Consider the following 12,362-nt stretch of genomic DNA (forward strand, 5'->3'; position numbering starts at 1 on the left):
CCTCAAGCAGATGGAGATCCTTCAGCCAACATGTCCACTCCTGTGCGGCTGAAGCTGGTATAGCATCATCCCAGCCAAGTTCTTTCCTGCACAACTCCTGAAGGATCTTTTTGGCGGATAAGACCACGGGTGCCAAGATTCCTAAGGGGTCATAAATTGAACTGACTGTGGAGAGGATCCCTCTTCTGGTTAAGGGTCTGTCTTTGATCATGATCTTGAACTTAAAGGTGTCAGACTGAACGCACCACTGCACGCCAAGTGCTCTCTCCATGGGGAGTGCGTCTGTGTCCAAGTCCAGATCTTTCACTTCCTTCCCTCTATCTTGAGTGGGTATAGCAGCCAACACTGTCCGTCTGTTGCTGATCCATTTTGTGAGCTGAAAGCCCCCTTTAGCACAAAGGGCACGAAGGTTTTGATAGAGTGCTACTGCTTCCTCATCAGAAGCCACTGATACAAGGCAATCATCAACATAGAAGTTGTGCAGAACAGTGTCAATTACTTCAGGGCTGAATTGCTCCCGTTGATCTTCTGCACACTTCCTGAGGGCGAAGTTTGCACAGCTTGGCGAGGATGTAGCTCCGAATAAATGTGCGACCATTCTGTGCTCTACAAGGTTCTGATTGTGGTCTCCATTCGGCCACCAGAGGAACCTCAATAGATCTGCATCCTCAGCTGGTACTTTGACCTGGTGAAACATGGCCTCAATGTCTGCCATGAGTACAACAGGCTCCTTTCTGAATCGGGTCATGACTCCAATCAGTGTGCTGGTAAGATCTGGTCCCTGTAGGAGCTGTGCATTCAACGTTGTTCCCTGGAATGTTGCTCCACAGTCGAATACGACCCTGATCCTTTTCTTTTTTGGGTGGTATACACCATGGTGTGGTATGTACCATACCTTGGAGTCGCTGCGTTCCAGATCCTCAGCCGGCACCTCCTCTGCGTAGCCCTTGGAAATTATGTCATTCATGAAGGCAGTGTAATCGGCATGAAATAAAGCATCTTTATCAAATCTCCTTTTGAGGCTTAGGGTACGCTGTTCTGCCACTTTCCTGTTGTTTGGCATCTTTACATCCTTTTCCCTCAAAGGTAAGCCAATACTGTAATGGCCGTTCATCAATTTAGCAGACTTTGTAACGCACTCCATGAAGTGACAGTCTTCTCTTGACAACCCTGTCTGCTCATCCTGACTGCATTCAGGGAAGTCAACCGTTAGCTGCCGCCTCCATAGTTCATCAAGGCTCGCAACTGAGATCCTGTCGAAGCTTTTAAATCCCTGCTTAAGACTCATATTTTCTCTCACTCCTTCAACCTACCCTGATCTAACCTGGTCAGGGACTGACCCTTAGATTAATCTAGTTTAGTTAGGATGTCTATTTGCTCCCATGTCTGCTTTTCTGCAGACATGGGAGAACCTTTTTAACCTCTGTCTCTGTCTCAACCGGTCCCATGGAACAGCTTCATAGCGCCTTCTGTCTGGCCTGCAGTGCTGAACCTTACCTGCTCTGCCCTGACCAATTCTGAGTGGTTTCTCCCGCCCCCCGGGGCATACGGCCCTGAGCTATTGTCTTGTATCTCATCCTGTATACATACGCTTGCAGTAGTTCTATCTATTACTCAATTTTCTTATACTTTGATTCTACTGTCACCATGTATGCATATGCTCACTAACTACATGTATTTATTGCTCTATCTCCGCCCACTACAAACATGGGAACTCTCTAACCCCCCCCCCCCCCCCCCCCCCTCTCCTCCACATTGCCTGTGGTGCATTTTTTCTTATTGGTAGCTTTTAGTGAGTTTTTCCTTATCTTCGCGTGGGGTATGTCTGAGAGTGTTGCATTTATTTAAAAAAAATTGGACTTTGGGGACATTAACGTGTGTTGACGGGCCTTACAAATACATTTGATTTGATTTGATACAGCAAAATATTGTGTGCAGATATTATATCGATACAGTGACCCCAAGTATCGATGTTGAAATATCAATAATTTGTTTGACAATCCCATTTTACTGCAATAAAAATTATCGGAATAAGGTGAACAGAATGAAAACATTATTAGATAACACAAATTATATATGTAGACTCCAGATAACACATTAGATAACACAAATTATATATGTAGACTCCAGTCACCCGAACAACTGCCTCTTTGAACTGCTGCGGTCAGGCAAGCGATACCGGAGTCTCAAGGCGAGCACAGAAAGACTCAGAAGAAGCTTCTATCCCCAGGCCATCAGACTGCTAAACGAACAATGAACACTACACAACAACAACCACCAAACGCACATAGCACACACATCCACACGCACACACTCACTTTAAACAGACACACTGTAGCACCCACTCCACACACTTTATAGCACACAGGGGTGGACGGTATGGTCTAAAATTTATATCACGGTATAATTTGAAGCATAGACGGTAACGGTATATATCACGGTATCATCGTTTTTGATAAAAAAAATTTTTTATTTTATATATATATATATATTTTTTTATAAAATATATATATTATATAATTAGACTTGTACTTGTATTATCTGCGAGACATCGCCGGAGAATCCTGGCCGTATCTCTGCTCGAGGCTACTCGAGTATAGGTCCAGGAGCTGCACCTGGACCTATACTCGAGTAGCCTCGAGCAGAGCTACGGCCAGGATTCTCCGGCGCTGCACCTGGACCCTATTGTATTGGTACTATAACGTTAGCAAGCCCTCAGCTCGAATACGCATCGAATCAGTGTTATAAGACATTGATATCAGGAGCTATCTGTAGCTACTGCTAGCCGGATATATAACGTTAATACAACGCCTCAGTGAATTATTTAGTTCAATGGGACATTTCGTTTTGAACGGTGAACTAACTGTGTTAACGTGAGCTAACGGCTAACGGAGCTATCATACACGTCTACTCTCTACTAGACTTGATGGAGCGTTTGTTGATGTCAGGAGCTATCGGTAGCTGGCCGACTAGATACCGTTCGGTTAGACAATGCCTCATCATGTATTAAACTAAAAGTGAATAGTTGACTGGGTCATTTTGTAACGGTAGCTAAGCTAACGTTAGCTCAGGGAGACGTCCCGTCCCACTAGACTACTAGTAGACCCGTGTTTACATGCGTGCGGGAGGAGCTGGCACGCCCACTGCGCGAAGCCTCCTAAATAACTTTTTCCAGTTCGCACATATCTATTATCTATGACTAATTCTATCTATTTTTAGGGGCAAATGCGAGTGAAATAGTCGCGCTGTGGTTACATGACGTCATTGCTATTTTAGAGCTGCACTACCGGTTATACGGTATAGTCAAAATCCATACCGTAGAGCAAATTCATACCGTTTATACCGTATACCGTTTATACCGTCCACCCCTAGCACACACCCACTTTAAACAAACACACTGTAGCACCCACTCCCCACACTTTATATTTATTGATGAAGGATTGCACTACAACTCGTACACCTTACTGTAAATTGTACCTAAACTGTACCTCATCCCATTTCTGCTTTGCACTATATAGTACTGTACATTAGTACACTGCATAGTATTGTATATTATATGGTAACTCAGAACATTGTACATATGTCTATACCGAACACTGTGACCTCATTTTCTTCTTCTAAATTACATGCTATACTATGTTATTTGATACTATCTTGTCTAGCACAGTCTCTGGAGCGTAACAGTAAGAAGCATTTTGTATGAAAGTATTCTGTACTTCTGTATGACAACTATTAAAGAAACTTGAAACTTGTATTTTTATTGCAGATGTTAACAAAGTTTTCCGTTGCAGGCACAATTTGCAGTTGAAAAAAGGTAATAAATCGCAATATTGTGATAATATTGTATTGTGGAGCCTCTGGTGATTCCCACCGCTATTATGTTTATTATGTCCACCCAAATAGAAAGTATTCAATTGTTGTTAACTAAAAGCTGAAAACATTTCCTACCTCATAGAACCTTTTCAAAGTCCATTCTCACTGTGTTCTTGGCTCTCACATTGTTTACAAATCTATGTATCCATTACACTTAGTTCACTTAGTTTGGCAAGGTATTCAGTTTGGAGTTTGACCATCTTTAATTGTTAGACAGCTTGTTAGCTGCAAAGCATCTATGACGGCAATGGTCCTCATTCTCGAACATGTTCGTAAGTGCCTTGGTAAATATCTTGGTAACAATTTCGTAGCAACAGATTTTCGGAAATCCTCCTCCGGATTCCTGAACGCGTGAAACGGTCTCTGTAACTCGTCGAAGTCTTCGCAACTGGGTTCCCATGAATGAAATACGTCATTCATTCTTAGGCTGCGGTTACACCTATGGCCAGTTTTCGTTTCGTTTTCAGGGTCAGTTTCGCTTTTCAGAACGCAACGTAATGGCAGGCAAGTTAGACATAGTTTTTGCCTCCTGAGCACAGTGATGTATATACATGTAGTACAATGCCAAAGCAGTAGGTGGCAGTAGGTAGCGATGTAGTTCAAACATGAAGGGCATTTTCAACAATCCACCATCTTTAAATGCCTCGCGTGAGCCATTTAGCCAACGTAGCATTTATTTTTCAGCAAAGAAAGTGCAATAAAAGTGCAATAAACAAAATGGATACATTCACTGTGTGTTCTGCCTCTCATTTGTTGATGAAACAAAACTAACATCAACACAATTGACCACCAAGAGCGGAGTTTAGTCTCACAAAAAGATTGTTGCCGATTTTGTTAGCTTACGTGCTAACGTGATTGGGATATGCCAGTATAACAGTATAGCATTTTGGCTAGCAGCTAAGTTTGTTAGCTTACGTGCTAACGTGATTGGTATATGCCATTATAACAGTATAGCATTGTGGCTAGCAGCTTGGTAACGTTAATGCTAGCAGAATGAATGGATGTAAACTTTATTTAACAGATTGCAGAATGGGTACAATACAATACGGCTCAATACAAACAATTGTTAAGGAAATGCAGACTGTTGTAGCTTGGACTGGGCTCCTTATAACAATAACTTGACAACACATGGTAGCCGCAGCTACTTGGGACAGCTCTGCTGTAAACACTGGAAATAACCGTGCGGGTCTCTACTTAGCATGGGCGTTGAGCAACAACGGCTCCGTATCCGGCTCGTGCAGATTACATGGCACCATTGTCTGCTAGTTTTGGCGAGTATCAAAAAACGGAAACACCTTTTCAGCGTTGCCAGTAGGACAACGCGTTATCCTGCCAAAACGGCGTTTATTTTTAACTTGGACAGCAAACGTAATCATTCAGCAACAAAAACGTTGCTGTATTTCCCAGTGTAACCATGGCCTTAAACTGAAATGTGCGTTCTCGTTCATTTCATTTGCATACAGACACGCCCGCCAGCTCCTTATAAGGTGAATGAGGCGTGTGCAAACCAACAGAGGTTTGGCATTGCCATCCACCATGCTGATCCATTCTACAGGTAGCGCGGAAGCGATTGTGACTGATCTCAAAATGAGATTAGATTAAAATGTATTGTTATTATACAGCACAAGTACAATACACCATCCAACCAGAATGGATAAATAAATGCGTGGAGAAAGGCTTAGTGAGGCAGCTTCAGCACGCAAGCACACACACACACACTGTATACGTATGTACAGTATCTTCACTAAGCCGCTTGCCTCACGTGCTGCATCTTAATAACCCAATCGCGCGATATAGTGGAATAGACTAAGAATAGATTAACGAATTCCATATAAATCTATAGTGCATTAACGATGCAGCAGCTGATACTGTATCCTGTACACACATGTGTGCACGCGCGATTTGCGACTCCAAATGATCTTTTATATAATCTCCCAAAATTAGATTAGATTTAAATGTATTGTCATCATACAGCACAAGTACAATACAAAGAAAATAAGTTTGGCATCCAACCAGAGTGCGAATGTAAGTACAATAGTAACATATATCAAGCCGTTTCTACACTGGCTCTTAGATGTGCGCAAGCAAGGTAATAAATAAATAAAACCAACAATAAATAATATCATAGAGAAGAAGACAGTATATGGCATATAATATAATGTATACTCAGTAGATAGTAAATTATAACACTACCTCATGCATACTGCACCTTATGTGACACTGTGAATAATGTGAATATTCCTCAGCTAGTCAGATAGTAAATTATATTGACCATATTGATCAAATTGTTTACACTGCCTGTGTTGTCTTTTACTACTGTATACTGTGTTGTTTTACTACCTGTACCCCTCCCCCCTCCCCCCCATGCTGCTATGATGCCTGAATTTCCCCTAGGGGATCAATAAAGGAATATCTTATCTTATCTTATATTAATACAGTATATTCCACTATACTAGCTATATCCGCGGCAATCGGTTTAGTTCTTATTTATTTAGTTTGCAGTGTGTGTGTGATGCTCACAATGTCTCATTGAGTCAGGACTATAAATGCAAAACGTAATTATTAATTATATAAATATTGTCGTATTAATTATCATTATAATTATTTCATTCCACGGATGTCTGTAGTATCGGCAATCCCCAATGACTTGTCCCAGAGAAAGCTGTTGAAACCACGGGCTGTCCGATTTACGACTGCCTTTTCGAGTACGGAAATCCTACAAATAATTTACAATACGAAGCCGTTCGAGAATGCCGAATTAGTACGTAAATTGAGTTACGAAGGAATTCCTTGGTAAATTTTACGTATGTCCGTTCGAAAATGAGGACGAATGTCACTAACTCACTCATGCAGTCATTCATTCACTCACACTCACCACTCTTCCCCTAGTGGCGGCTCACATGCATATGACACTGCGTAAAACCAGTTCAATCTGCAAGAATGCTTTCGTAGAGGCTGACATGTGAGTGGATTTTGACTCCCGCTCCTTCCCACTCCCACAGAAATAATCTCATCCCATCCCAATCCCAAGTGAGAGTTTCGAAAAAATCCCACTCCCTCCCACTCCCACAGAGGACTGATCCCAATCCCGTCCCAATCCCGAGCCAAACTTTTATAGAATCCCACTCCCATCCCACTCCCGTTTACCAATCCTCAGTATAAAATATGCAGTACATGGGTCACATCATGTCTGTAGGGCTGTACGTTAACTTTTTTTGCACATAGCACTGGTGCTACAGAGGTTGATAGTTTTGTAGCACAGGCCAAAATCTTGTAGCACAAGTATAAAACGTGTTATATTTGGCGGCTAGGTGGTGTAGTGGACAAGTCACTCGCCACCAGTGTGGAGACGCTAGGATTCGCGTGTTCGAATCCAGCTCTCCACATTGTTTTTCAGTTTGGCTGGTCGTCCGCAGTAATACACATTGGCCGTATTACGGGGAGGGAAAACTGAAGGGTGGGGATCGAACGTTGTGAACAAGCGACTCCTACAAGTCGGTTGGTGCGCCTGCGCAGTAAAATCAGGAAGTGTCGGGGGCAGCGTGAGCCTCCCACGCGTTACTCCTCGACACTGAGAGGTCGAGCTGCGCAGGTGAAAAGATGCGACTGCTGTTACCTCAAGTACCGGAGGGGACTTGTGCTATGTATGACTTAGTCCACATTGCAGCCGGCTTGTGGGAGGCAAGAAACAGCGTTCGTGACAGGGGAGGGTTGAATTGGATGATACGAAATTGGGATGGGAGAAAAATATGGAAAAATGGGAGAAAAAGTGGATCAAAAAAAAAAAACGTGTTATATTTGTAACAGTCACAAATGTGCCTATTATATTTGTGTTATTTAGTTGCAGTGCCATGTTTGGCTGTCATTTTCATGCTGACAAGTTGACGTCACACAGCCAGACACATTACGTGTAAGGAATTATGGGATTTGGTGTTGGATGTATGCCGGACTCTACTAGGGGTGGGAATCACCAGTTTCATCACGATACGATATCGATTCTTTGGACAATGATACGATATTTGCCAATATCACAAAGTCTGCCACGATACGATATGATGCAGGTGCCTGCAATCGATATGAGACGATATCATAAGCCCATTTAACACAATCAGTAAAAAATTTAGATCAACTAAAAAAAGGTATACAACGAAAATATAATTTGAAAAAAATAAATTGAGCTCTTCCAGACATTTAAATGAAAAACAATCTACCGGTATTGTTTTTAATACAAATAGACCTCATGCTCACTGTAAAGTGCCACATTTTGATATATTGAGCTTTAAACTTGAAATAACTAAGTTTAATTTTTTGGAACTCAACAACACACAACCTAAAACCCCTCCCTAACTCCCTCTCCCAAATACCGTAGTTCCAAATATTTTTTTATGTTGCATGATCATGAGCATTTATTGTGTATTATATTTGTTATGTTTAAATATCAACATTATCTGGCCATCCTCAGTAAATACTATCAAACTCCTTTGACCTCACCTACTTAAAAGCATTGACGTAGAGAGGGACAGAGAGACTTTGGGTCATTGAAAAGCGCTATACAAAATACATTTATTATTATTATTATTATTAGCCACAGGATTTTCAAAATAAGAGTATCGATATGAACCGAATGAATATCGCACGGGTGCTAGTGCAGTAAATTCATTCATCGCACAGACCGATTTTTTCATAGCACGCTGTACAGCCCTGCCTTAGTTAAATATAAAACCACCAAACATTTACATTAGTGATGCACCGATGTATCACTCCCGTCCAAATGCCGTTGATTTTGTTGTCATAGTTCCCACTCCCTTCTGCTCCCGTTGAGTTTTACTCCCGGTCCTGCCCAATCACGGGATTCAAAGTGAAATTGACTCCCATCCCGCGGGAATCCCGAAAAGATGTCATCCTCTAGTTTGCATCTATGACACTGATTTCGAGGGAGATCATATAGACCTATCAAATTGATGCACAAAAGCATGCCTGGGGTGACAAGGGTGACAGTGGCTCAGGAGGTAGAGCGGTTGTCTGGTAATCGGAAGGTTCCCAGTTCGATTCCTCCTTTGGATACCTTCAAATGTTCATAAACCATGATCCTCTTTCCTCTTGGGTATTTTAATTTCATGTATTTATAATGTGACCGGTAGATGTGAGTTTATGTTACCTTCATTATAGTAGGAGAGCTTCATGTTGAGATAGACATGTGGCAGGGGCTCCATGTTCTGCATCAGAATGTAGAGCTTTCTCACCAGCAGGATGGTGGCCTTCCTGGTGTTGCTGCATGCCGTGCTGTTGTTGCTTTTGTTACAGTTGAAAGGCAATAATACATTTAATTAGCGATGCACTGATACCCATACTGGTATTGGATATCAGGTCAATACTAACATAGTATCACATGGGTCTATGTATGTCTATGTATTTGTCTGTACTGTTCATTGAAGCTAACAGATTGGTACTTAGTCTGTACTGTACACTGAAGATAAAGGATTAGTACATAGTCTGTACTGTACACTGAAGATAAAGGATAGGTAGTCTGTACTGTACACGGAAGATAAAGACTTGGTACTTAGTCTGTAGTGTTCATTGAAGCTAAAGCATTGGTACTTAGTCTGTACTGTTCATTGAAGCTAAAGCATTGGTACTTAGCCTGTACTGTTCATTGAAGCTAACGGATTGGTACTTAGCCTGTACTGTACACTGAAGCTAACAGATTGGTACTTAAGTCTGTACTGTACACTGAAGATAAAGGATTGGTACATAGTCTGTACTGTTTATTGAAACTAATGGTTGGTACCGAGCCTGTACTGTTCATTGAAGCTAATGGGTGGTACTTAGCCTGTACTGTTCATTGAAACTAATGGATTGGTACCTATCCATTGGTATCTTGTTCCCCCAACCATCTTCATCTTCATAATTTGGCTACAAGCTAGTTTATTCTTATAATAAAAAATAATCAAAGCTTTACCTTTCAAAGTCCACCTGAGGTCCATTTGCAGTGTACTGGATCTTAAACTGGTACCATTCTGTCACTTTCTGGAAGGGATTAAGAGAGAAACCAATGTAAGGGTAATGTAAAGTAGGGCTTTGTGATATGGGATAATATCATATTGTCATGATTTTTGCAAATACTGCAATTGCTATAAGACAATGTAATATAATTTTAACTCTGAACTTAAGGAGAGGTTCACTTTTTTTCAACACAAACCTTATTTAGTAGTAGTAGTTTTTTTTTTTTTCAGTCATCAAAAAAAAGTACAATATACATCATCATTTATCAATATTTGATTATTTACAGTGACTGAAAAAGGTACAGACTGAAGCATAGTGCTTATATGTGCCTGTCCTATATTCTTACCAAAAAAAATTATAATTTTTTTTACTCCAAAACAGTATTATAAAGAAAAGAAAAAAGCAAGCAAAACAGTGTTTTTCACCCTTGTAGTTTTTCAAAAATTGCTTTACAAACCTTTTTCTTAAAAACCAAAATCGAATTACCGTACTTTTCGGACTATAAGCCGCGGCTTTTCCCCCCATTTTTCGACCCTGCGGCTTATATAACGGTGCGGCTTATATGTGGACAAAACCCGAAAATCGAAATATTGCTTTTTTTACTGCAGTGAAATGTTATTTATCTGTTCCCTTATTTGCTAAACTTAATACAAATGAGTTAATTCTTGTTATTTGTCCGACAGTATTGTGTCCCAATGGGAGTCATTCTCTGTAGAGGTGGGAGTCATTCTCTGTAGAGGTGGGAACTTAAAGCTCAATATAAGAACGGCCATGCACCACCACCCACAGAATCGAGAAAGAGCAATCAATCTGTCAATCCTTTCCGTGTCCGGGCCGGGTGAGGTTTCCCGTGTTGAGTCAAATTAAGCCGCAGTCTCCACTCCTTACATATGGTAATTAAACATTAAAACACATGCGGCTTATAGTCCAGTGCGGCTTATATATGTACACATCATTCAATTTAGCTGCTGCGGCTTATAGTCAGGTGCGGCTTATAGTGCGAAAAGTACGGTACTCATTCTTAACTGTATATCCGCATTGTTCCACAAGTTAACCCCAATAATAGAAATACACCTCCTTTTAATCCCTTTCTTAGCTTTCTGAACAGTAAATTTACAAATATCTCTCAAATCATATTTTCTTTCATGTGTTGAAAAAAACCTTTGCACCCCACCTGGGAGTAACTTTGCTTTAGCTCTGTACATTATTTGCATATTTTTATAGTAAACCAAATCATTAAATTTCATAATATGAGACTTGTACTCAGATATGCTATGCCGTCACCTCTTGGATTTCTCAGTTATGACCAACTTTCTCCTGTTATATAGGATCAGTATTTCTGGGCTTGAATAAGTCACATCTGCTGGAGTCTCTTTAAACTCACTAGTTCTCATATTTCCCAGGTGTTTTATGGAAATGTATTTATAAATTCTCATATTGCAGGTTTGCAATATATATAGTAACAAAATTCCACTGGCATCAAGTATATCTTTTGCAAGGGAGACCTGGCCAAAATAGCAGCATAAAAATTTACACTAATAACAAAAATAAACAAATAACATTGAGAAGGGAGATAGGCATGGGTCACAATCCTAAAAACAATATAGAGAAAATACCTAAGAACCAGAGGCAGCTACTATTAATTCACCACTGAGCTTAGAAGTTCTTTAAATTCAGTCACCAACTCCTTTAGTTTCAAGACATTCTGCAGGCCGTGAGCAGAGAACATGGAAGTGTCCGTCTCTGTCCGAGCATTTGGGACTGACGGCAAAAACACATCTTGAGATGTTGGGATTCTTTCATGCTAGAATATCAACATGAATTGGATATACAGTTCTGCCGTAATGTAAACAGCTTAGTTACATGTAACCTAAGTGGCCTGCAGCCTGTTGCACCAGCTGTGTGTAAGTTCAAACTTAGCCTAGTTACAACGTAAATTATTATAAAGTTGTCATTTACGTGTTACTAAAATAAAAGCGGTTGCACCATGGAGATTTATAATAAGATTTATAATAAGATTTACAACATAACTCAAAGTAACAACTAAATAGTTCCGTAGGGTAAAGCTGTGCAATATGGATAAAAGCTTCTATCACGATATGGGACATTTCATATCTCAATAACATATATCACGATATAGTATGTTTTCTGTAAATTCTTGTCTACAAAATAACCACATAGTTCATGACTACTTTTTGATAATCTTGTGTGTGAACTAAATACAAATGAAAGGCACTTTTTCTTTTCTCCTTTTATTTGGAAGTGATGTTGAACAGAACGGGATGCTTATCAGAATCACATACTGTATGATACAGGGTGTAATTTCATATGGGCTTACCCATATATGTTTTAACAGCTGATAATTGCACATAATAAAAACGAATTAAATAAATAAATAAAAATAAAAACACAAGGTACAACTGAAGACTAAATATTGGGTCCTCTTCCAATGGTCCACGAAAGCAGAATGATGCATGTTTATTCAA

General features: G+C 40.3%; 1 protein-coding gene across 2 annotated transcripts in view; it reads right to left on the reverse strand.

Moving 5' to 3' along the window:
• hormad1 (HORMA domain containing 1) overlaps nt 1–12,362 on the reverse strand; it is a 66,439-nt gene that overhangs the window by 48,093 nt on the left and 5,984 nt on the right. For both annotated transcript variants that reach the window (XM_084336130.1, XM_084336129.1), the window contains exons 8-9: nt 9,833–9,900; nt 9,032–9,165 (exon numbers count right to left, since the gene is read on the reverse strand). In XM_084336130.1, the coding sequence (XP_084192256.1) occupies nt 9,032–9,165; nt 9,833–9,900 (202 nt within the window). The remainder of the gene's footprint in view (nt 1–9,031; nt 9,166–9,832; nt 9,901–12,362) is intronic.

This window comes from Notolepis coatsorum (genome assembly GCF_963971535.1).
Source record: "Notolepis coatsorum genome assembly, chromosome: 19".
NCBI lineage: Eukaryota > Metazoa > Chordata > Actinopteri > Aulopiformes > Paralepididae > Notolepis > Notolepis coatsorum.